Source organism: Durio zibethinus, chromosome 2, assembly GCF_047325235.1.
Source record: "Durio zibethinus cultivar Kanyao isolate XHJ-2024 chromosome 2, ASM4732523v1, whole genome shotgun sequence".
NCBI classification, from domain to species: Eukaryota; Viridiplantae; Streptophyta; class Magnoliopsida; order Malvales; family Malvaceae; genus Durio; species Durio zibethinus.
In genome coordinates this window covers 824,918-848,475 of record NC_143163.1, presented here as the reverse complement: position 1 = coordinate 848,475, position 23,558 = coordinate 824,918, and the positions used below count along the sequence as shown (strand labels likewise).

The 23,558-nt window shown below is 33.9% G+C and overlaps 4 protein-coding genes and 1 long non-coding RNA gene across 35 annotated transcripts; 3 read left to right on the top strand and 2 right to left on the bottom strand.

The window, feature by feature from the left end:
* The first annotated feature begins 3,036 nt into the window (after positions 1-3,036).
* On the top strand, positions 3,037-10,918 carry LOC111308593 (uncharacterized). Of its 23 annotated transcripts, XR_016328009.1 has the most exons (10): positions 3,055-3,348; positions 4,137-4,220; positions 4,460-4,511; positions 4,615-4,695; positions 4,938-5,095; positions 6,940-7,390; positions 8,945-9,003; positions 9,328-9,416; positions 9,809-10,465; positions 10,657-10,918. It is a non-coding gene; the product is annotated as an uncharacterized LOC111308593 (long non-coding RNA). The 23 variants fall into 23 exon arrangements; XR_016327997.1 differs by having other exon boundaries at positions 3,037-4,220; positions 4,463-4,511; positions 4,941-5,095; XR_016327995.1 differs by having other exon boundaries at positions 3,037-4,220; positions 4,463-4,511.
* A 998-nt stretch (positions 10,919-11,916) lies between these two features.
* LOC149519849 (B3 domain-containing transcription factor NGA4-like) lies at positions 11,917-14,902 on the top strand. 5 transcript variants are annotated; one of them, XM_089744300.1, is made up of 3 exons: positions 11,917-12,104; positions 13,323-14,422; positions 14,760-14,890. In XM_089744300.1, exon 2 carries the CDS (start codon positions 14,025-14,027, stop codon positions 14,388-14,390), a length of 366 nt encoding a protein of 121 aa, XP_089600426.1. In that variant the 5' UTR covers positions 11,917-12,104; positions 13,323-14,024; the 3' UTR covers positions 14,391-14,422; positions 14,760-14,890. The 5 variants fall into 5 exon arrangements, with proteins under 5 accessions (XP_089600426.1, XP_089600422.1, XP_089600415.1 ...); XM_089744296.1 differs by having other exon boundaries at positions 11,919-12,104; positions 14,763-14,902; XM_089744289.1 differs by lacking the exon at positions 14,760-14,890 and having other exon boundaries at positions 11,928-12,104; positions 13,323-13,493; positions 13,610-14,557.
* Positions 14,763-18,537, top strand: LOC111308589 (DNA-binding bromodomain-containing protein). 3 transcript variants are annotated; one of them, XM_022907036.2, is made up of 8 exons: positions 14,763-14,902; positions 15,303-15,932; positions 16,052-16,129; positions 16,514-16,757; positions 17,004-17,091; positions 17,219-17,339; positions 17,461-17,868; positions 18,146-18,537. In XM_022907036.2, exons 2-8 carry the CDS (start codon positions 15,336-15,338, stop codon positions 18,338-18,340), a joined length of 1,731 nt encoding a protein of 576 aa, XP_022762771.2. In that variant the 5' UTR covers positions 14,763-14,902; positions 15,303-15,335; the 3' UTR covers positions 18,341-18,537. The 3 variants fall into 3 exon arrangements, with proteins under 3 accessions (XP_022762771.2, XP_022762770.2, XP_089600393.1); XM_022907035.2 differs by having other exon boundaries at positions 16,995-17,091; XM_089744267.1 differs by having other exon boundaries at positions 14,778-14,902; positions 15,310-15,932; positions 16,995-17,091.
* A 232-nt stretch (positions 18,538-18,769) lies between these two features.
* LOC111308592 (uncharacterized) lies at positions 18,770-19,540 on the bottom strand. Its single transcript, XM_022907044.2, has one exon. The coding sequence runs from the start codon at positions 19,396-19,398 to the stop codon at positions 19,024-19,026; it is 375 nt and encodes a 124-aa protein (XP_022762779.2). The 5' UTR covers positions 19,399-19,540; the 3' UTR covers positions 18,770-19,023.
* A 107-nt stretch (positions 19,541-19,647) lies between these two features.
* LOC111308591 (Pseudouridine synthase family protein) lies at positions 19,648-23,524 on the bottom strand. 3 transcript variants are annotated; one of them, XM_022907041.2, is made up of 10 exons: positions 23,235-23,524; positions 22,900-22,956; positions 22,450-22,527; positions 22,066-22,119; positions 21,808-21,890; positions 21,119-21,218; positions 20,974-21,036; positions 20,512-20,790; positions 20,233-20,293; positions 19,648-20,112 (listed from the first exon to the last, which is right to left on the bottom strand). In XM_022907041.2, the coding sequence occupies exons 1-10, from the start codon at positions 23,472-23,474 to the stop codon at positions 20,015-20,017; spliced, it is 1,113 nt and encodes a 370-aa protein (XP_022762776.2). In that variant the 5' UTR covers positions 23,475-23,524; the 3' UTR covers positions 19,648-20,014. The 3 variants fall into 3 exon arrangements, with proteins under 3 accessions (XP_022762776.2, XP_022762777.2, XP_022762778.2); XM_022907042.2 differs by having other exon boundaries at positions 19,696-20,091; XM_022907043.2 differs by lacking the exon at positions 22,900-22,956 and having other exon boundaries at positions 19,696-20,112.
* Positions 23,525-23,558: the final 34 nt, after the last annotated feature.

Below are 23,558 nucleotides of genomic sequence, written 5' to 3'. Positions count from 1 at the left end.
AAGAGATGATTTGGAAGGATATATGATGTGACCAAATGAAGAACATGATTGGACAATAAAATGAAGATGGGGTAAATCTTGAAAAGTGGTATAACCAAGTGATGAGTATAAAGATGAATTGATCGATATGACTTGCAAGTTATGATTGAATGATGAAAATAATCCGTGGACAAAGTTTGATTTGAAATGGTTAATACTGAGACACATATGAGTAATGACTCAGTGATGATGGATGAAACTTGTTGTGATATTTGTTAGTGCTGAGAAGTCCATGAATGGTGGTCAAGTGATGATCGATTGATGAAACTTGTTCCAAAATATTGAGAAACTGAATAAGGAAGACATGTGAAATGGTGGAGTTTTGAGAGCCATATCACCACAATTATTTAAAATTTTGTTACATAGACATTCGCATTACATGCATCATGGTGGCATCGTCGTTTGAATAGTACATGCATATAATTTGATGAATTAAACTTTGTATAGACATGCATGGTACTATGAGAATATAGGTTATCGCATTTGCATCATTAAGAAGGCATTTGCATCTTTGGCCATAACATTCATTCATGCAAATTGTTGAGCCACTTGAAAAAAAAATTGTGAATATTTTAATGAGAATTTTTGAGAACTTAAATGAGAATCTTTGAGTTTCAAAATAAAAATCTTTGAGAAGTGAAACCTTAAAGTTCGTCGAATGTGAATCTTCGAACAAATGAAAAGTTTTGAACTTTTGGATGTGAATCTCTAAAATACAAAGCTTCATTTTTTGGGATATGAGTTTTTAATGTTTTAAATGAGAACCTTTGAACTTAGATGCGAAACTCTAAGTTTTATTGCATGTGAGCTTTTGAACTCAAATGAGAAGCTTTAAATTTTTGGATGTGAATCTCCAAAATTCAAATGAAAAGCTTTAGATTTTTGGATATGAATTCCAAGTTTGCCAAATGAGAATCTTTGAAAAAAAAGCCTTGAACTTTTGGATGTGAATCTCCAAAATTCAAATGAGGAACTTTAATGCGAGTCTTCCAAGTTGCAAATACAAATCTTGAGATCTTGCAAATTTGAATGAAATTAAAATTTTGAGAATCAATCCGTAAATTCTTACGAAGTTGAAAGGTTCTTATGAATCTGAACCTATGAATGTGAACTCAAATTGTGAATCTTTCAGTTCCCATTACAAAATTTCTTCAATCACGATCTATAACTCATTTGGACATGATTGTCAAGGAACCATTTACTTTTCAAAGTTTCGTTGCCTCTATTTAAAAGAGCAATTTACTTTTCAAAGTCGTGGTGCCTCTGTTTAGAGGAACAATTTATTTTTTAAAATTGTGGTTGCCTCTATTTAGAGGAGCAATTTACTTTTCAAAGTTGTGATGCCTCTGTTTAGAGGAGCAATTTACTTTTCAAAGTCGTGGTGCCTTTGTTTAAAGGAGCAATTTATTTTTCAAAGTCGTGGTTGCCTCTATTTAGAGGAGCAATTTACTTTTTAAAGTGATGGTGCCTCTGTTTAGAGGAGCATTTATTTTTGAAGTTATGGTGTTTCTGCTTAGAGAATTCATTTATTTTTTTAAGTCGTTGAGCCTCTACTTAGAGGAGCTTTGATAAAAAAAAATAAAAAAAAACAAAACAAAAAAAAATACCTCTGATTAGAGGAGCTTTGTTTATCTTTCTAAAGTCGTTGAGCCTCTGATTAGAGGAGCCTTATTTATTCATTTTCAAAGTTGTTTAGTTTCTGCTTAGATGAGCCTTGATCAAATCTTAAACACAAAAAAATAGGAGTCGAATTGAGTTTTAAATAGGTATCTACATCTTTGTATAATTTTTGTTTCACAAAAAATGTACAAAGAGAGACAGTGAATACTATAATATCACGTTTTCATGTCTAATTGGCAATTCTACGGCACACTTGTTATGTAGTCGTGAACTTCGTACTTTTCAAAATAAATTAGGGTGTGCATTGCTTCCATCACTCGTTACACCGCATTCGTCACTAATGGTCCGATTCCATCACTTGGGATTAGGTTCACGGTTCTTGGGGCTCCGTCTCCTGGTCGGGACATGTACGTCACGGCTTGGGTTTGGGTCTTTTTGGCTATAAGGTTCTCAAAAAAGGGATGGATCTGTGTGACGTGGACATTTTGAGAGTGAGGATGTAGGAAGATTTTAGAGTTATTGAAAGTCAAATCACGTTTTTAAAATTGGGAAATTCTATTTGCGCTCCCTTTACATACTCATTTTTATATATATCTCCCATTTTTATATATATCTCATATCCAAAACTCATTTTTTTATTTTTATTAAATACATCTTACTCTCTATTTTCTATTTTTCATTCTTACCATTTTTTTCTCTCTTTATTTTTTGGAATTGAACTTTTTAAATATTTATATTCTAAAAGCTGTTAAATTTTTTTGAAAATAAATATCCAAAAAATTTTAAAGATTTTTGGATATTTATTTTTGAAAAATTTTAAAAATTATTGAATATTTATTTTCAAGAGGATTAAAATATCTTTGGATATCTAATTTCAAAAAGCTTTGAGCATTTTAAAAAATGCATAAATGAAAAATTTTAAGGTTTATTGAATATATAAAAAGTTTGATTTTAATTTTAATCAAAAATTTTAATTATATATTTATAAATCTATTAATTTGATTATTTATATGAATAAAACTAAAATCGATGTTTTCAACGTGTGTGATGTAAATTTTTTTATTTTCTTAAGCTTTCAAAAAATCAAAGATATCATTTTTATTTCATGTATGCTTGAAATTTTAATCTCTTTCTATTCACGTATAATCAAGTGAGAATAAGTACACAGATAACAGGACACAATTTTATGAAACTTCATTTATTAACTTACTTTGACTAGTTTTGTTTGAACCACACGCACTAGAAAATCGGTTACTTTAACTAGTTTCATATATTAACTGAAGAGTTGGGTATGGGTCCCACTTAACAATCGGTCAAAAAATCCTTTTACTTTTTGACCGTTGCCTTGGTCTTTCTTTCTCTGCAAGAAACTGCTTGGAAGTGGGTCCCACAAGAAAATGGGTTACAAATTCGTCTTATTTTTTGACCGTTTCTTTGCTCCTTCTCCCGCAAGAAACTGCTCGTATTTATACGCACTCCTAGTAACCAAACAAAATTCTCATTTTTCGGTTGATTAGATTTGGTAATCGAAGGGCGGTGTGATAATGAGTCGGGGGGCTAGTCATCAAGCGGCTCGACTTGTTTGGCTTTGCCAACGAGGACAAGAGGGAGTCCGAGAAGATTCTTGGAAAGTTTAAGAATGCTGCAAGGGAGTTTCTCCAACCAACAAATACAAGTTTCTTCAGTGCTGTAACCTTCTTTCTCTTTTTCTATCTGTTGACTTTAATCCTTTCGTGGTTTATATGTTTGATGGCCGAGAAAGTGCGGGAAAGTGTGATAATATGAATTTTTATATATCCAGCGTGCTTTGAACGTTTTAGAAGGAAGTGAAAAAATGCCGCCGTTTATTTTATTCTAATTTCATCCTCTTCAATGCTGTAATTTTTTTTCTCTTTGTCTATCTGTTGACTTTAATCCTTTAGAGATTTGCTGTTTGGTGGCCGAGAAAGTGCAGGAAAATGTAATAATTTTAATATTGATATATCTAGCGTGCTTTGAATGTTTTAGCAGGAAGTGAAAAAAAATATTACCGTTTGGTTTATTCAAATTTCATATCATTTTCTCTTTTTTTTTTTCTACTGAAACTTTTTTGTTTCTTTTTTTTTTTTCAGTTGTTTTGCCTCCATGTTGTTTGATATGATTATGTTTGTTTGTTTGATGAAAATCTATGTGGAAGAGAAATGGTGGCATTTGAACAGGAAAAGAAACATGGAACACTTTGTTTTTCCTTTTTACATTTTCTGGCTAACAAACGCACCATAACTTATTGCATTCAATTTTGTTGACTTCTCTGTTAATTGCCTTTAACTTTTGTATCTATGAAATATGTACGTGTATGTTGATTTAATAACCTTTTGCTATCCTTTGCAATGGCCTAGCAAAATGAAATTAGTAATTGATCCTGACTTTGAAGGTATGGAGTAGGTTTGGGCTTACTGTCACTTTTTCCCTTTTATCCATGATTTCTTGTGTAATAGCTGTTGCAGATTGCAGCAAGACTAAGCGAAAGGTAGTTAGCAATGGACCGGTTGAACTTGATTCTGAAGTTACAGAACGTCAATGTGGGTTGTTATTGCTATTTTTCATTTCTTTCTTTTTTTTTTTGTTTATGTTTTGCATAATTTTTTTCTATGATATTTGATCTTGAGTTGGTTTCTAGGAAAATGCATTTCCATTATATCACACAAAATTTTGTTACATTTCCTTTTCAGTGTTTCTTTCCTTCTTAAATCCTTTAACTTTTGTATCAAAGTAATATTTATATGCATATTTATTTACAGCCTATTTCTTTCCTTTTTAGTAGCTTGGCAAAAATGAAATTAGCAACAGGCCAATTGATATTGATGTCAAAGGTATGGAGTGGGTTTATGCTTACTGTCATTTGTACTTCTTTTATCCATGTTTTCTTGTGTAATATATAGCCGTTCAACCATTTTGTGTCTTCTTATTCTCTAGTTGCAGATTGCAGCTGGACCAAACAAAAGGAAACTAGCAATGGAATAATTGAACTTGAGCCGGAAGTTACAGAACATCCATGTGGGTTGTTATTGTTATTGCTATTTTTCATTTCTTTTTTTTTTTTTTATTATGCCTTTGCATAATCTTTTAATAGGATATTTTATCTTGAATTGGTTTATGGGTATATGTATTTCCCTTGTATCAATCAATATATATGTGACACTTCTTTTTCAGTGTTTCTTTCCTTCTTAAATCTTTTAACTTCTGTATCTATCTAACATTTATATGTATGTTTATTAATAACCTTTTTTCCTTTTTAGTAGCTTGGCAAAATGAAAACAGACAAATTGATCTTGACTTCAAAGGTATGGAGTAGGTTTAGGATTTTCTTAGTTGCTGCAGCCATTGATTTGTTGCAATTTTCAGTTTGTGATCCTTGTTGGTCTGAAAGGCAGGATATATGGAATACTGTTTCTGAGTAAGTTTTTTTTTGGCTTAGTTTATTATCAAGTTATTATCAGTTTTTAATGTAGATGTTTTCTTGTATAATATATATGCTTTTAATTTTGTCCAATCACATGTGTTGTTTTCCTCTCTCTTCACCCTTAATAGAGAAAATGGTGATCTTGTGTATATTACTTGGTTAGACTTTTTTTTTTGGTTGTATAGCTTTGATTCTTGTTCTTATTATGCATCTAGTCCCTTTCTCCTATTGTAATTTCCTATTTCTGTGGAATGAGACAATTTTTTTACGGTTTAATTACATAGATTTAACCATTCATGTTACGACCCTGTAGCAAAAATGACGAATATGCCTTCATGGGACAGAATAAAAGGTTTTTTTTCAAAGCCATATTTTCTGAGTAAGCTTGAATATATATATATATATATATATATATATATATATATATATATATATATGCTTCTAAAACAATAGCAACAAGAGATTTCCAACATATACAATAGATATGAAAATTCAACTTCTAGAATAGCTATATAGATGTTTCAACTCCCTATCACTATTTCACAATCACTATTTCACATATGTATGTCATATATCAATCCATTGTACGTGCCAGTTTTAGTTCAACCTTGAGGATTGATATATGACATACATATGTGAAATAGTGATAGGGAGTTGAAACATCTATATAGCTATTCTAGAAGTTGAATTTTCATATCTATTGTATATGTTAGAAATCTCTTGTTGCTATTGTTTTAGAAGCATATATATATATATATCTATATATATTCAAGCTTACTCAGAAAATATGGCTTTGAAAAAAAACCTTTTATTCTGTCCCATGAAGGCATATTCGTCATTTTTGCTGCAGGGTCGTAACATGAATGGTTAAATTTATGTAATTAAACCGTAAAAAAATTGTACGTGCAAAACATCTATATATATATATATATATATATATATATATATATATAGATTGTACGTGCCAGTTTTAGTTCAACCTTGAAGATTGATATATGACATACATATGTGAAATAGTGATAGGGAGTTGAAACATCTATATAGCTATTCTAGAAGTTGAATTTTCATATCTATTGTATATGTTAGAAATCTCTTGTTGCTATTGTTTTAGAAACATATATATATATATATATATTCAAACTTACTCAGAAAATATGGCTTTGAAAAAAAACCTTTTATTTTGTCCCATGAAGGCATATTCGTCATTTTTGCTGCAGGGTCGTAACATGAATGGTTAAATCTATGTAATTAAACCATAAAAAAATTGTACGTGCAAAACATCTATATATATATATATATATATATATATATAGATTGTACGTGCCAGTTTTAGTTCAACCTTGAGGATTGATATATGACATACATATGTGAAATAGTGATAGGGAGTTGAAACATCTATATAGCTATTCTAGAAGTTGAATTTTCATATCTATTGTATATGTTAGAAATCTCTTGTTGCTATTGTTTTAGAATCATATGGTTCTTTTGACATTTGTGGAGCATAATTCATGTCTTTCATCTCAAGAAATTTAGTACGTTATAATTTTCAAAATGATGATCTGGGCTTACACAATGGACATCATCGAAATTACCATCTCAAGGATCAAAAGTTAACTCTCTGATTAAACATTCTAATCATGATAAATGTCTAATCGCCTTGTGAGAGTTAATGAGAAACCTTCCCTTGGTTTTACATCCCACACTATTGCATTTTTTTCTAGGTTGGTTCTATTCCTGATTCAAAAGGATTGATGTTTGGTTCTGATTCATTGATAGATATTTGATGAATAAAATTCAACTGTAGGTTCCACTTTTTTAATGGTTTTTTGTTTTGTAAGCTTGTTGATCTGGATATAGATTTATCTAGTGATTGTCAAGCCAGTGCAGCATTTCAACGTATTCGTAAATGGACAAGGAAGGTAAATATCTTTGGAAAGGATTACCTTTTCATACCTGTAAACTACAGGTGATAAACTCTCTATGTTTTTTCAATGATGTGACAGAACAATCCTCTATGTAGCTCTCTAATATGAGTTATGAACTCATCTCAATGACAGTCTGCATTGGAGTTTGATTGTCATCTGTTATCCTGGTGAAGTGGCTAATTTCAAAGGCAAGATCTTAAAGGAGTGTTTGTGCTTATTGTAGCAACTAGGACTATCTCCGCTTTTACGTTTTTTTCAGCTGTCTTGCGGGTGATGAAACTGAAAGATTACTTAAAGTCTCTTGCATCTTGCACATGAATTCAATTATAGGAAGTCCCATTGGACTTAAAAATCTTTTCCGGAGGTAATTGTTTCATGATTACTTTCATAAGGAGTAACTATGCTATTGCTTTATTTGCGACTTAAGAGCGAAAATCTTGTGGGGCCTTTCTTGTCTTTTGTGTGTATTTGTTTTCATTGGCATTATTACCCAAAATATTACAAAATAGTTGGTTTCAATTTGTTTGAGTTTTATGCTTACTTTCCAATCTTTCTAGCATATTTGAGCAAAAACAATCTTTCAGAGGACTGTAAGCGAAACTTAATGGCTTGCAATATTGGAAAATAATATTGTACTTTTACACCTATGTCCATACCTGGTCAATCTGTTTTATTTTCCTCGAGCAAGTGTTCTTCCATTGGAAAATAATTATTTTCTTTAATCTCTCCGTTTTAAAGGAAAATAGTAGCATACCTGTAAATCTGTCATTAACTTATTTGACAGTTCTTAAGGTTCAAACCATACTGTTGATGAATGAAAACCATTGATCGAAAAGAGAAGTACCCCATTGACTTGGAACTTTTAAATACATTATGATTATGCAAGGGAGTTCATGGGGAAAACTGTATTTATGGATCTGTTTTATTCTAATAGTGGAAGTTGGTCTCATCATGTATTCTCCTCGTATTGGCTTTAATCATTTATTGTACAAATGTTGTAAAATTAGACGCTCTAATCAACCAATGGTTAATTTTGTGATGGTCACAGCAAATAATCAGCCTTGTCATTAAAAGAACAGTGTAGCTGCTTTAAGTTTGTTGCTCCTCCTAAGATGGGAAGAGGAAGTAAAGTTTGTTGCGTTAGTAACAATCTTTTGTTGAATGGCTGACTAAACAGTATACTCTCAAAGTTTTAGTTCCTTAAAATACCAAAAAAAAATGTAATGGTTTATTAAGTGTTATTCTAGTACTTGTTGCAGGGCTATACTGTTGTTGGACAAGTTTCTCTAGTCACCATTAAACTTACCTAATCATGATGTCCATTCCCGACTTTTAGTATAGCATTCCTCTGTCTTCGAAGAGTCCAAACCCCTTACTTTATACTTGAGATTACCTTTGGAATGTTTTCCTTCTTGTCCTATATTCTAGTTTTTCAGATGTCATCTCTTTTCACCATCGGGCTTTTTGCCACCAACGGGTTTTCGGGTCCCCGGCATAAGTTTTAAGCAGAAGGGGAAAGAACAAGAAAAGAAACGAAAAGAATCGTTGCATAACATTTTGTGAAATTAAAGATTTTGGTGTTAAACTTGCAAAAGATTGTAGCTATTAAGGTAGATCTGAACTGTGAGGATTTTGCTGGATTTTAAACTGATAAAGAACATGGAATTCTGGCCCTCTGCAGATTATGGCCTAATAATGATATCCTTCACAGTCTTATATTAATCCGTAAGTTTTGTCTATCGGTGAAAGTAATAGAGTGAAGAAACACAGAAATTGTTGGGGAAATGATCTGGCATATGTTATTTTAAGGAGCTGTCTATCTTAAAATTGTCTGTTCTATTTGAAATAGTATTTCTCAGCTTTTAAAAGATCTTACTGTTGATTATTGTTTCCTCATTTCTTTATCATGAGATGATAGTTACTTGTTTGAAGAGTGGAAAGCGATGCATAGAGAGGCAGTGGTTTGTCCCCTTAAAGGTATATCTCCTCTTTATATCCCTTTCATTGACTTCCCCCATCCAAAAGAAAAAGAAAGCTATGTGTTTAAAAATGCTCACTCATCAAATGAAAGTTGTTTTGGGGCCAATTTTAAAAGTCCCACACTGGGCTTAGTTTTATTGGGGGATTGAGGTTGAGGAAATGCACATGAAGAACTGTACTTTTGCATAGCCTTGTTTCTTCTTTGGTGTCACTTAGCATGTTATGTCACGTGGTTTTATTAGAAAGCATCCTTTCAGATTTGCAAAACTAGTTGTTCGTTATTTTTTACTTTTCTTCTGTATGATTCAACTGGCATAATAGGAAAATTCATTTGACTGCGGCCTCTCTTCTTGCTGCATTATGTGGAACTCTGTCTTCTTCAAGCACCAACTAACTTCTGTCCTTTTAAGGTAACAAGATCCTCCAACTGTCATTTCTTTCCACAAGACTTGAATTTGTACAATATTGTTCATGTTACAAGAGGGATATTATTGTTTATGACTTTCCATTGTACTTGTTATCACTGCTGGGTTGTCTCTGCTTGCTGCCATATTCATTGACTGATAACTTGATTTCTACTATGAATTTCTGAATATGGTCCTCTTACTCAACTTTGTTTCCGTCCTATCTTACTTGTACGTCACCTGGAACTCAAAACTCCCAAAAAAATTGTTTTTCTTTATAATATGAAAAATGTAGATAAGATTTCATAATGTATTGTAGAACTTTTCAGATATTATCTTTGACCTTTTTTAAGCTTAATATGAATTGGTTTCCACCTGCTGAGGCTTCCTTGAAACAGTCTCGTGTCAAGAAGTTAATCTATGAAATCCTGGAGGGAACAATCTCATAGTTCCATGTCAGCTGATAGCATTTATAAATATCATCCTCTCTCTTACCCGCGCAAAGTGAGCAAGAAACTGGAGTACAATTTATTGACCAGATTGGCAGTTGAGGAAAAACATGTCATGGTGATTCCTCTAATTCCAATGTTAAGCAGGGGTCTAATAATTTTGCACTTTCTGCTGCATCTCCTCCAACAGTTCTACAAGGCCGAAAAGAGTGGGGAGTGGAAATTTTTTAGAGTTATGAGGAGGGAATTTGTGGGGGATTGCTCTCCCATGGAAATTATCAGCAGATTAATATATTATTTTTTATGTATATTAAAAATAAAACTACAAGGGAGAAGAACAAAATTAATGTTGAGGGGCCAGAAACTTTGCTATATTACGTTGCGACAGGCCATGTGTTAGGAATGAGAGGCTAGTTTTCCGGGCGATGCAGCACCCTCTTTTCTGGAAGCATTGGTGAGGATGATCTTATTAGCATCGGCCAATGCAGCCCCGGAAAGCGTAGGGCCATCAGTGCTGCCACTTTCGCCTTGGTTTTCCTTTACACCCAAGTGTCCTTCGGTGCCGTAGCCCTTGCGCTTGTAATCCTCCAAATTCTGGTACTTGAGGTAAGGGCTGTTCTCTAATGGTAGCCCTTCCAGCATTTCATTCTTCTGGCTTTGTCCCTGTGTGGAAGTTTGTTCGTTGGCGTTAGACATGATCGATAATTCTCTCTATGTTCCCTGCTTCTGAATTTACTCTGAAGTTTTTTGTTTTTTTGTTTTTTTTTTTATTTAATTTCTCTTTTTGATTATTATAGCCAAGAAGCAAAAGCACAATGTCCACGAAACTTGCAAATTTCAAGCTAAAGTCGAGCGTAAACCAATGAAGTTGAGTGTTTCAACTTATTTCAATCACCCTAAAAGCCCCATCATTTGAGGATAAGCTCAAAATTAGTAAGTATATGGTGTTTGTAGGAAAATGTTTTTACTAACATTGACACTAGTATGGTATGTTTTGTTTTGTAAAAAAAAATTAAGATTGTTATATTTGAATTGGCATTGGTTTACTTGTTTTTAATCATGAAATTTCGCTCTATATTATTAAAATTTATTAAAAATAATGTATTAACATTATTAAAATTTATTGAATTTTTAATGAGTTTAGCTTTTTCTTGCCTTAACTGGTTTGAAGGTTTTTTAAGTTTTCAAATGGTTTGATAAATATTCGATTTAATATATGTAATTGAATCGAATATTTTATCAATTTTCGATACGATTGGTTAAATTAATTGGTTCATTATATTTTTTTTACAACTCATAACAAATTAAGATTAAGAATAAACATAAATGAAGGAAAAAAAAAGTCAGCGTTAAGTATGCCAATTTGTTCTATTGATAAGATAAATAATGCTTGACTTTGTGGTGTGACGCTTATTATATTCTTGAAGAAAATAAATAAATAAATGAACTACAGAGAAAGAGAAGAGAAGTTGAACAAGTAATAAATAACTATTCACCAATAAATAATTGATTTATTCGGTGAGGATTGATTTTTTGTTACAAAAAGATTTTAAATTCAAAATTTTATTAATAATTATTTTTTGAAGTTATTTTAAATGTTAAAGATTGAATAATTTATTTATTTTAAATTATTTTAAAAAAATTAAATAACTATTTGCCGGGTGTGATCGGATAGCCAATACCATGCCTTCTGGTTGGAAAACCACAAATAACAAGCTGCAAATGAGCCCAATTCCATTTGGTGCAATGTTTAAAATTATTTAAATTGAATTAAATGTTATAATTTTGAATCGATTTTTAAATTTATTAATTTTTTTATTTCTACTAATATATCATAAGTAATAATATTTTTTTAAAAAAGTTAATTGTAATTTTATAAGAACTCAACATCAAAATAAAATAATAAAAAAAAGCACATTTTTTTCTCTTTTTATCCGATGGCTGAAAAAAAAAATTCATTTATTTGATCGAAATCCACCTTGAAAAATTTACTGTTAATTTCCCTCTTTACCATTTCTCCAACGCTTGCGTATCCCAATCGTCAGTAAAAGGGGAAATCACGTCAGGAAACTGAAACAATCAATCGTGACCGTCAGATTCTGTCGCCGAAATCTTATATATGTCAACTGGTTTCTTTACTTTTAGCAGCTCCTTAAATCCAGTATCGCCATGATTATCAGTTAAATTCCAATCTCCCTCTTATATATGTATCCCCTCCATTTCACTTGCATTTCATAAGACAAAGGTAGCTGCCTCGCTCTCTCTCTCATATTCGATGTAAAATCAAGCAATCGCTTTGATCGCTCAGTTACTTAGTTTATTAAACGTTGAAGATCTTAAGATAAGCAATTAGCGAGAAATTATTGCTTTTTAGAGAACTTTTTTTTTTTTTTCGTTTTAGGCTTTCAAGCTTTCAATAGTTTATAATCTTTTGTTTCCTTGATCAAATTTTGCTATAGTTTCATCCTTTTTTGTTAACCCTTTTAATATTTTCCTATTATCTTACTGATTTTATTGATGCCCTTTCAATATACAACCATTTGCTGGAATTTTAAGCAATCTGCCTTTTGTAACAGTTTTTGGAGTGAAACGAGTTAAGTGTTTGAAGCTTATAAGCATTTTGTAACAATTAGATTTACATGGATTTCTTTATACATGTACATACATGCATAATATATATGTTGTATATGTATCTTTATTCATTATGCATAGTAGACTCTTGATACTTCTTATGCTAATGGGGATCCACTTCAGCCATCTGGTGACGAGTCTTCATTAAGTTGTTCCGTCCCATCTGATGAGGTGAAATGTTTCTATCTAGGATTTTTCCTTTCTATTTTTTCCCTTCAGAGTTGTTATTAGAGGACTTGCAATTTGACGATGGAATAAAATTGAGAATATTTAAGTAAGTTAATGACAATTCATGCAATTATTAAGTTGCAAAATGGTTCCAGGTTGACATAGGTTGATATTTGAAGTTTATTCTTGGAGTGCATTTTGTTTTCACTTGGTTGTACATGGGTTTTAGTTATTAGTGTGGCAGGTGGGATGTTTTGGGTGAGTTTGAAGCTATGGTTTTGAAATTCTTGAACCCATGATTGAGAAATGGTTTTTACTTCCCTGTTCCTCAATGGATGATGTGAACATCGTTCTTTTGGTTGTTGCATTACCAAGTTCAAATGCAGTCGACAGGTCAAAAATGGCGCATGATTTGAGGTTTGAGGTTTTTTGCCCATGATTTTGAATATTTTACTTTCTCTAAGATTGGTCTTTCTACTAGCTTCTCCTAATTGTGTTTTTATTATATTTTACATTTTTTTTTTGCTTCTTTTCATTGAATAAAAAACTCTTAATCGTAAGACAAAGGCTATTTGGGAGTTCAGCATTAAGTAAATCTGATCTAAAGCTCCAAAACGAAAAAGATTCTAATAAATTATTCTCTTTCTTTTTTGCCATGTCCTAGGCTGCAAGCAGAGAGGAATGATTTTGGATCAACTGTTCCAGTATTGTCCTGCAAACCTATGACCTAATACGCACATAACTTTTGAGTTTATATTGATTGTAAATATCAGACATGGATTCTTGCGTCTGATGGATGGTTATTGAAAATGGTTTTAAAGCTCGGCTCCTATATGTATGTATAGTACACTATTCTTATATATCACTTTTGGATGGTGCAATTCGTTCGGATTTCTTGTTTCAGATCGTTTTCTACTCTCCGATTTGTTGTAACTATCATTGTGTTTCCAGGAAATTCTCCTCATTTAATATGGATATCCCTGTTTTCTTCTTCTACAATCAGAAGCAATATAAATAGATTCTTGACGATTGTTTAAAGAGGCAAGCCAGCAAAGTGAACGGAGCGAAACCACTCAGAAAATGTATTAATGAGGGTCGTTGTCATTGAATAAAAACTTCAACAATCAGAAGCAACCTAGAAAGCTCCTTGACAATTGTTTAAAGAAGGCAAGCCAGGAAAGTCAACAGAGCGAAACCACTCAGAAAATTTGTTGGAGGAGCAACTTCATTGGTTCTTTAAATATTGGAGGAATTCACTCACTTAGACATTAAGGCACCAACCACCATATTTATCTGCTCTTTCTCTAGCCAATTAGCACTTATCAAAACCCTTGAGGCTAGTGTTGCATCTCCTTTTACCTCAACAATGGAAATAGTATCAAAGCGTCTTAAGAAGACTGATATTGTGAAACGAATGACGATCCCAAGCAAGTCCCTAAAGTGTTTCCCTCCTTTAAGTGGCAAGCATATGGTGGATTTTCAAGTTAAAGACGCTGGTGGCCGAGACTGGAGATTTAGAATTTACACTCGGAAAAAGAATTGCAAGTACCTGAAGCCAGTGCTTACCAAGGGATGGCAAGAGTTTGTTTGCAGCAAAGAGCTTAGTGTTGGTGACAGAGTTGCGTTTTACATGGAGAAAGAACAAGCTGGCGGTGTTAAGTATCGTGTCAAAGTGGAAAAAGCAGTTAAAATATTTGGAACCGTTTTTGCTCATAAACCAAATCACTGCTAGGCAAAACATAATCTCTCCATTATGTGTAACCTGTAAGTATCTGTTACGCTAATACTTCTCTCACAATAAAGCCAGATGCGTATGGTAGCATTTCTTTGTTGTAATTTTGGTTTAAAATATGGTGTGTAAAATAACTAAATATCAATTTGTCGTCCAATCGGTTTTGATTTTTGGTGTTTATGAATGGCCAAAATGGGTTCAGCTTCAGGCCTCTTTCAATTTTCTATCTTCGCTCAGTGGTTAATAAAACAATAAATGTTGTGACCAAACCGGGAAAAAAAAAAAAAAAAAGTTAAATTAATCGACGGTACTGTCCTTTACTAAACGACGCCGTTTATCACATATCTTCTGATTTATTTTTGCCGAAAGCAGTTAGAGCTCGCCTCCAAATTCCAATCCGAGGTTACAACGTTGGAAACTCAAAAGCGCAACCCTCTCTTAACAGTTAACAACTCCTAACGTTAATTCCTTTCTCGGCTTTTACAATTACGTATTACAACCCGACAACAAAGGTACGACTTTGTTTCACTTTCTGATTTTGTTTCTTAATATTTAAAAAAATTCAAAAGATTATTATTAATTATTTTTAAAATTTTGGTGATTACTAAACCCGTTACTCTCTTGGTCAGTTATTCGATCAAGATTAACCGAAACTGCAATTTGATTTTCGCTTTCTCTGCTTATGCTAATTATAGCGTTTCTTGCTTCTTCTTTCCATCAAAGATAGTTCTTTGGAAAAACAATTAAGAAACGAAATTTCTAGGGTTTTTAGAATTGGGTTTTTAGGTATTTTAAATTATGAAATTTTATGAGGAATACAAGATGTAATCATTTTTGAAAAAAAAAAGTTATGCTTTTGGAGTAGTGGAATGGCAATTAGTTTAATTTGTGTTATCTTATGATTGGTTGTAGTGTGTAGGAAAAGACCAATTTTTGTTTAGACAAATGAAGCGAAAAAGAGGGCATAAAAAAGGAAACAAAGCTAAACCCAATGCTGCTATGGTGGCTACAAATGAGGAAGCCGTGAATGTTGTGAGTGTGAATAGTGAAGATGAATCAGTTAATGATGAATATGAGTCTGGAATGGAAGTTGATACTCCTTCATCAACCGGAACTGATCAGGCATTGAATGTTGCTAGTATAAATCCTGATGGCTCTGTTGATAAGGCTATCGGAAAGTCAGTTGGTCGTGTTAAGGTGAAGCTGAAGACTTCATCAAAATTGTTGGAATCTGATGTGCCATCGCATAGTGATACTGACAAGAGTAGTCCACAAATGGGGTTTGAGAGACGAGGTGGGGTTAATGATAAAATGGAAGATAGTGCTAATTCATCAGCAGAGATGAAAATGGGTGTTTCTAGTAGTGTGTCAAGGAAAGCTGGAAGTATTAAGATTAAGTCATCAAGGATGTTGGGTGGTTCAAATGTTGATAAAAGTGGTAATACTATAGCAGCAGAACGTGAGGGTTCTTTTCGGAAAGATGTAAAGATGCCTTGTCAGGGTTCTCGGTATAATAAGCAAGAACTAGATTCTGCTTTGACGGTATGTTGGAGGTTTAAATTTGATTTTCATTACCATTGATTTTGTTTTGTCTCAATATACAGTTCCTAGATTAATGTTTTTTCTGCCCATTATGGTTGTTTGTTGTTTCCTCTTCCTAGGTGATTAAGAAAGTGATGAAAATGGAAGCAGCTGCTCCCTTCAATGAGCCTGTGAATCCTGAGGCTCTGGGAATACCTGTAAGTATGAATAACAAGCTATATTTGTAGCCTAGGGATATTAAGTTCCTAGCTTTTGGAGCATGTTATTCTTTTTTTGTTTGTAAAAGTCTAGAGGTCTTTTGGTGGTAGATAATTCCTGATGATCAATGCACTTGTAGCAATATGGCTATTGATATTGTTCTGCTAAGGGAGTTAATAGATAATTTCTTAAGAGAAGTTTCATTGTTGGGAAGCCAATGATTTATCTATTTATTGTCGTGCAGCTCCTCGTATATGTGGATTGGTTACTTGGATGATACATTTATGTCTTGCCTTATAAGATATAGATTTAGCGTTCCTATTTTGAAATATCTAACAAGGCATGGTTTTATTTCTTTGTTGCTCTTTTCTGATGAAATGAAGGACTATTTTGAAATCATAGACACTCCAATGGATTTTGGAACAATATGCAACAATATTGAAAATGGTGACAAGTACATGGATTCAGAGGATGTGTATAAGGATGTACAGTACATTTGGGATAATTGTTGCAAGTACAACAACAAAGGTGATGCTATCTTGGACCTAATGAGGCGGGTGAAGAAGAATTTCATGAAGTATTGGACAGCAGCAGGATTATACAGTGAGCAGTCAAGGGGAACAAATGGTGAGGTTTTATGTTGACTTGTGCTACCTAGCAGTTGATGCATTTTGTTTTTGTTTATGCAGAATTTCCTTATTCACCTGCTATTTTTAATTTTTCTGGAAGGTTTTTAAATTTATAAGTATTCTTTCTGGTCCTTGTGTAAATATTAGTCCTTCCTTAAACCATTTTTTTTTTCTAAGGATTATTTTGGTATCATAGACATTGCTGTACTAGAAGTGTTTAATTCTTTTGTGAAAGGTGCTGAAGGTGGTGAAGTCGAGGATGGTCCACTGTCTGGCCTGGGGAAGATGCAGATAAAAGCTGGTCAATCAAAAATGAAAAGTAAAAAACATGGGTATGTTAGTTATTTTTGCCTTTTTCTGTCTTCTGTGCAATGGTACTTCCTGGATGGTTCCAATGAATTGGGTTTTTTTTTTTTTTTTTAATTATTGTTATTTGTTTTTCCCTTTTCCATTTTGCAGAAGGCGCCATAAAAGCGATTGTTTATGTGCTATATGTGTCTTGAAGAGACGCAAGAGAGAGCGTGAGGCAAATGCTCGAATGGCTAAAGGTCATAGTGGAGTCCAGGATCTCCAGCAAGAGGTATACTACTGCTAATTTATTTGACTAATGCTTAGGTTTAAGCCTAAATTGATCAGTATAAGAGTTACCTTTCTTGTTCTAAACAGAAGATTAACTTCTCTTTGCCATTTCTCGAATGTAGGAATCTTCTCCTGTTGATAGTCCTTGTGGTGAGGATTCATCTTTAAATATGGATGAATCAGTGGATCCAGATGCAGATGCGGAGGTGGAAGGTGAAGGGGAGAAGGTGAAGGGAGAGGTGTCTGAGCAGCAGTATAGCCATATAGAGGAGAGGCATGAGGAGGAGGAAGATGATGAGGAAGAAGAGGAAGAGGAGGATGAGGAAGAAAATGAGATAACGACTGTCAAGAAAGATGATGGTGAAACAAAAGAGCACGCACAGTTCAGTGATAGATTGTCAGAGGAGCCTAGTGGAAAATCTCAGCCTGAAACTGTGGAGAAGTCTGGTGCAGTAGCCCTAAACCAGAAAGGATCTACTCCAACACAAAATGAGGAAGAAAGCAAAGCAGTTCAGCAACAGAGACACAAGGTATTTCTGTTCCCCACTCTCCCTTTTCCTCCCCCTCCTCCCACTTTTCTTTTTGTTTTTTGGCTGCAGTTCTAAAATGCAAGAATCCAAATAATGTCTCTTCATCATTACAACATTGCCACAAAAATATCCAATTTGGAACAAGGCTTAAACACCTTGTAAAGTTCTCAGCTTATTGATGTTGTTTCTATTTTGCACAAACGCATTTTGCATTACCATGATATGCTACTATGCATTTAGTTCATGTACTGAGTTAATGGTGTTGATGTAATTACAGGAGTCACAAGAAAGACAACAAAGAGCTAAAATGTTGGAGAGTTTCCGCTTTGAAAATCCCATGCTCCTTAACCTATGTGGTACTCTCTTTCCTGACAATCAGAAGTCTGTTTGGAGTGGCCCTCATTCATTAGTTCAGAATCGGGCCTCTCGAGCTAGTCAAATTCATGCAGCCATTGAGAGTTTCATGAAGTAGATTCTTTTTAGGATGCGTTCAATGGTACGTGTTGAAGTTCCTTTGTCAAGAGGATTTGACATAACCCTGGAAAATCTGTTTAGGTAAAATAGATGATTTGTCTGTGCAATGCAAGCAGTCTGTTTTACATCTGTAAACTATTAGATGACCAGGACAAGAAAATCTATGCTAGACAAAATCTAAAATTTCTCCTCCAATCCAAGTCTTAATTCTCCTCTTATTCCAACCTTCATATAATCATGGTCTTTCATTCTAGATATAAAGTGTTAAATATTTGTGTTCTTCATTTATTTTTATCTTTAAGATAAGAATTCTAGGGGAGGGGAGAGGGTGAACAAAATTATATTATTAGTTTACAGCATTAAGCTTATTCATGTCCATTGATGTTTTGGAGGCTAGCTTTGAGAATGGAAGAAAGGAGTATGATGCTGCATATAAACAAAATATGATGATATAGATAAATCCATGATAAACTCACAAGGTACAACAAATAATGATCTAAGATGATGAAAATAATGCAACAGAAAAGAACACACTGCTAACGAAGAGGAAAAGAACTGAAATAAATGAGTGAAAATCTCAAACATCTCCATAGTAAAAGAAGAAAGCTGTAACGATGATAGCAGATCAATGCAACTGTAACGATGACAGCAGATCAATGCAAAGCCCAAACCGGCATATTCTCAAGGACTGGTGGTTGAAGGTGGTGGAGAGAGGAATGGAATAGAGGGAATTGAAGTGGGTATTGTGGGGATAGAAGGCAAGCTTGGAAGAGGTGGCAAGGTAGCCCTCGGGAGAGTAGGCAAGTTGGGAATGCTAGGAATTGGAGGTAGCGGGGCAGGCCTAGGTAGCGTTGGCTGGGTGGTGGGCATAGTTGGCATTGTAGGCTGTGGAAGTGTTGGAATATATGGCAATGGTGGCAGCCCTGTTCTTGGCAAAGTTGGCACAGGAGGCAAAAGTGGTAACTGCTGAAGATGACGAGCAGCTAGGCCACCATTAATGCTAGTAAATGTCAGCACCACAAACAAAGCTAAAATGAAGCAATTGAAAGACGCCATTTCTAGTTCCAGTAATTCCAATATATGAAACAATGAGTGGAATCTTAACAAAGCAAAGGAGTGAGGAAAACTAAAGGCTGGTGCTGAGTTTATATACCAAAATCCATTGGGGTTGGCTTTATCAGGTAGGTGATTTTGCGCTCAGCCCTTCATGTATGGTTGAGAAAAATGTATAGATCAAAATTTACAGTGTTGTTAGTTCACCTCCTTGTCATCTGCCATTCGGTAATTGTCAAATATGGTTTGTGGTTGGCTAGAAAATTATACTACTATTACTGTAAGTCAGCAAACCAAGAATGACAAATCTTGTTGGTTCTAAATTACTGGTAGGTTGTCCAACACCAAGTTCTGGACTACAGGCAATCGGTTGGCCCCAATATAGAATAATACCAAATATAGGTTTCCCACGACATCAATCAAAATGACAACTGCATTTCCTTGCATATTTTGATTGCTCTAAATAATTTTTGCCCCCCCCTTTGCCGAGAAAGGTAATAGTTACTTAATATTACTCCAAAAGAAAAAAAGGCTAGGATTTCAGAGGGGGCAATTGCCCTCATGGTATATCCGTCCGTCCAAAGCAGAAGCTCATGTAGGAAACAGCAGCTTAAGCATCTCATGGCAGATCATACTTCACACGTCCAAGGTATAAGCCACATGCAGGGGCCATTGGACTTGCAGCAGTTACTGTTTCTGCATTCAAAATTCTTTCCACTGAAACAATTCAATCCATTCAATGCAAGACCATCCACCAAGAAAGACAAGGTTAAAAACTAGACTAGAGTAAACAATTCTGTACATGAACATAAAAGAGGACATAAAAGGAAACCACACCATCAGAAGTTGTCAACTCTCCGGTGCCAACACATTTGAGAACACCAACAAGCAGTCTGACCTGCATGGGATTCAGCAGAAGACTGAAATATATATACTTGAACTTCTATGTCCAACAAAGTTTATTATCAGTAAGACAACAGAGATATCGAATCAAGATAATTGTTTTTTTATTATTGTCTCCCTTAGAATGTGTTGAAATTAGTTGTGCAAAGTAATCAATTCAACAACTAATATAATGGTCATGAAAACCATATATAAAAAGGCAACAACTGAAACCTGGTGGTAAAGAAATGAGCGTGCACGTGCTGTAACCACATAGCATTGATGCCTTCTCCTTATGCCAAATTCTTGATTTGTTTTAACATTTGAGTCTATTGCATCATCACTATTGGAGAATGAATTAATGGGCCGGTCAACCTGAGGCTTATTAGAGCACGCTTGAAAATCTTCCAAGCTTGAATTACTCTGTTCCTTACCTGTGACTGAGGGAAAATAAGGAGTTGCAGGTACCTCAGAAACATGGAGTTCATCTAAAGTTCTGATTGGTGATTTTGCCTAAACATACAGCATCTTTGAATAGTCAAGAAAATTTGAAAGACGGAAAATTCTGATTATCAGGAGTTAGCAAATCATTTATTTGTATCTATGTCATATAGGCATATACATGCATGTATGTGTATGTGCACATGTAGAGCCATGTAACACATGATACTTAATGAGCATTAGCAAAGTAACCACCTGGCAACCTGCTGCCCTGAAGGAACTAAAATCATGATGACCAACAAGAATTTTGCATGCTTCCTGCAAGTATAAAAATTAAATAATCTTCTTTAGGAATAAATCAATAATTAAATCAAATAAGGAAAAACAATAAACAAACCACCTGCATTGCATGTAGATCTAGTTTCTCTGGTACATGCCATGCCCGCTCTTTTTCAAAGGTAGACAAAGGTTCTGATCCAGATAGCAAGCGGTAGAAGTACCTAGAAATTATTTCTCACAAATTCAAAAATCTTACACAATTCAATTCAAGAAATTCAAAAAAACGAATTTGAAAAAACAAAAATGCATGTTGCACGTATGAAGATAAGCTGACAATAAAAAATTGAAGAGATGTGGTGAGACAAAACACATTGGAGAGCTCCAATAGCTCCTAAAGTGATGAGTCTCACATGCAGCACCTTTTTTTCTTTCATATGATGAATTCATGATGTATTTGTTTAAACCCTTAAGTGCCAAGGTCTATTTGAATACACAAGGAAAAGAAAGGAGACGATTTACATTTTAATTTAAAACATAAGCACAAACCAAGCAACAAACTCATCTACTAGGAAAGGGCTCTAGCAAAAGGGTGAACATGTTTTCATCTATTTTCTTCAAATCTTTCAAAAAAGGCTAGATAGTCATATGCCCTGTCAACCATGATTCCATGTAACTAGGGAAAAGTTGGACTTGAAAGGTTCCAAAAGCAAGCGTTAACTTCCAACAAACAATTATAGCACCTATAAACATGTCAGTTGAGTCACATGGTTACAGTCTCCACAAAAAGAAATTAAGAACAAAAATACCTACGTGCGCTCCTGAGCTTTAAATCTGGCATGAAAATCATTTGGAACACTTCGAACATCAATCACCATAATATCACCTTCATTCTTCTAAAGTAAACCAAATCAAACAATGTGTTATTAGACACACAACACCAAGACAATCAAGGTATACATGCTTACAAAAAGAATAAATTTGGCAATCCTGGGTTGGTGACAAAGAGAAGGTAAGGAAACTTATACAACATCTTAATGCATTAAATAGAAAGATCATCAGAAAACACACCTGTAAGAAATGGTTCACAGCTCTTCTAACAACGGATGGTTCATGAGGTGGTAACTGCATTTTAACACAAAAAGTAATTATGCGGCAATCATAAAACATCCTCAAATTCAATTATTTGCTAGATACTCCAAGTGAGTACGTACAGTGAGGCATCCCTATATGATGCAAACAACAAATATGCCTCAAAATTTCAGGATTAAACATCAAGAAAGTTCATATACGTGTACAAAAGTTCCTCCCAAGTGTCCATCACTTTTAGTCAAAAAAGTAAAGCAAATGATAAGGAAAAAAACCTCCACACTTTTCCAGTACTAAATGGAAAATGAAGTTCAGAAAAAAAAAAAAAAAAAGGGGGATTAAAAAAGTTAATGTGTAGATAATCACCACTTCACCAGGCTTCCTTTTGCTTATGCGTTCCACATCAACATGGCAAACATTTGACAAGGCATGTACACCAGCATCCTACAATAGGTGAAAAAAAAGAAAAACTAAGTGTGAACAAAAGAAAAACTAAACATCTATGTGTCATTCTAAATTAAAAAAAAAAATGCAATAGCAGCCAGGTAGGGCTTGTGGCAATTGAATTATTTATCAAATCCAAGCAAACTAAAGTTGATTAATTTAGAAAATTATCACCATGAGTAAACTCCTCCGCAATAGCATTGACAGTTTGACTTCATAAGGATTGTTTCAAAACCCAACCCCTGTAACCAAAATGTCTTTGTGCACCTTAATTCATGGAAGCAACCCTCAAATTACATGTATAATTAGCAATGGAAAAGATGATTAAAGAATACAACAACAAAATAAGTAAGCATAATTATGAAGACTTACAGTCCGACTTGAGCAAAAAATTGAAACTGGCTGACCAATAAATTTATGAAAAGCCTCCTACAAAACCAAAACATCACAATTCACAATACCCAATCATCTCAAAATGAACATATCAAGTTATTAACCTTGCAATAAAATGAAACAAGGTCTATTAAACTAATAATTCACGTTTTTGTTCACCCAAATTCCAAAACCAAGAAAAATTAAATCTTAAGATGCTAATAAGACAGTGCATACCAAATAACATTGCAAAATTCAGAATTTCCAATCTTTCTTTTTTTTTTTTTTTCATTTTCATTTCCATTGCAATTAATAGAAAACTACCAAGATACTACCTCTAATACGCCAACGACTGTGCGGCAATTGGGCTGCTGTTGCGAGCCAGAGAAGCGAGTGCCAATGTACTCAATAGCAATTAAATAGCGTTGGATTCTAGGGTTCTTGCTCATGTTTGATTCTTCTTGTTGTTTATCTTCTTCTTCTTCTTGGTCGTTGTGATCTTGGGTTTTAGGTATTTTCGAAGGTCTGGATGGTTCAGGTATTGAATTCAGTAAGTGCTTGGGATTTTCCGTCATTTCATTTAATTTTTTCTCTCAGTGTTTCTCAGCCTCCAAACAAGCAACCCTTCCGAACGGTAAAGTTGTGGGTTTTAGAAAGGG

What these genes read in the sequence shown, in the direction of transcription:
- LOC111308592 (XM_022907044.2), bottom strand. Translation starts at nt 19,398, where the DNA reads ATGGCGTCTTTCAATTGCTTCATTTTAGCTTTGTTTGTGGTGCTGACA.
- LOC111308589 (XM_022907035.2), top strand. Translation starts at nt 15,336, where the DNA reads ATGAAGCGAAAAAGAGGGCATAAAAAAGGAAACAAAGCTAAACCCAAT. An exon ending in CTGAGGCTCTGGGAATACCT is followed by an intron (nt 16,130 to 16,513) that starts GTAAGTATGAAT and finishes GATGAAATGAAG; the next exon opens with GACTATTTTGAAATCATAGA. An exon ending in GCAGTCAAGGGGAACAAATG is followed by an intron (nt 16,758 to 16,994) that starts GTGAGGTTTTAT and finishes CTTTTGTGAAAG; the next exon opens with GTGCTGAAGGTGGTGAAGTC.
- LOC111308591 (XM_022907041.2), bottom strand. Translation starts at nt 23,474, where the DNA reads ATGACGGAAAATCCCAAGCACTTACTGAATTCAATACCTGAACCATCC. An exon ending in TAGATCTACATGCAATGCAG is followed by an intron (nt 21,037 to 21,118) that starts GTGGTTTGTTTA and finishes TTATACTTGCAG; the next exon opens with GAAGCATGCAAAATTCTTGT. An exon ending in GCTCATTTCTTTACCACCAG is followed by an intron (nt 20,294 to 20,511) that starts GTTTCAGTTGTT and finishes AATCCCATGCAG; the next exon opens with GTCAGACTGCTTGTTGGTGT.
- LOC149519849 (XM_089744296.1), top strand. Translation starts at nt 14,025, where the DNA reads ATGGAAATAGTATCAAAGCGTCTTAAGAAGACTGATATTGTGAAACGA.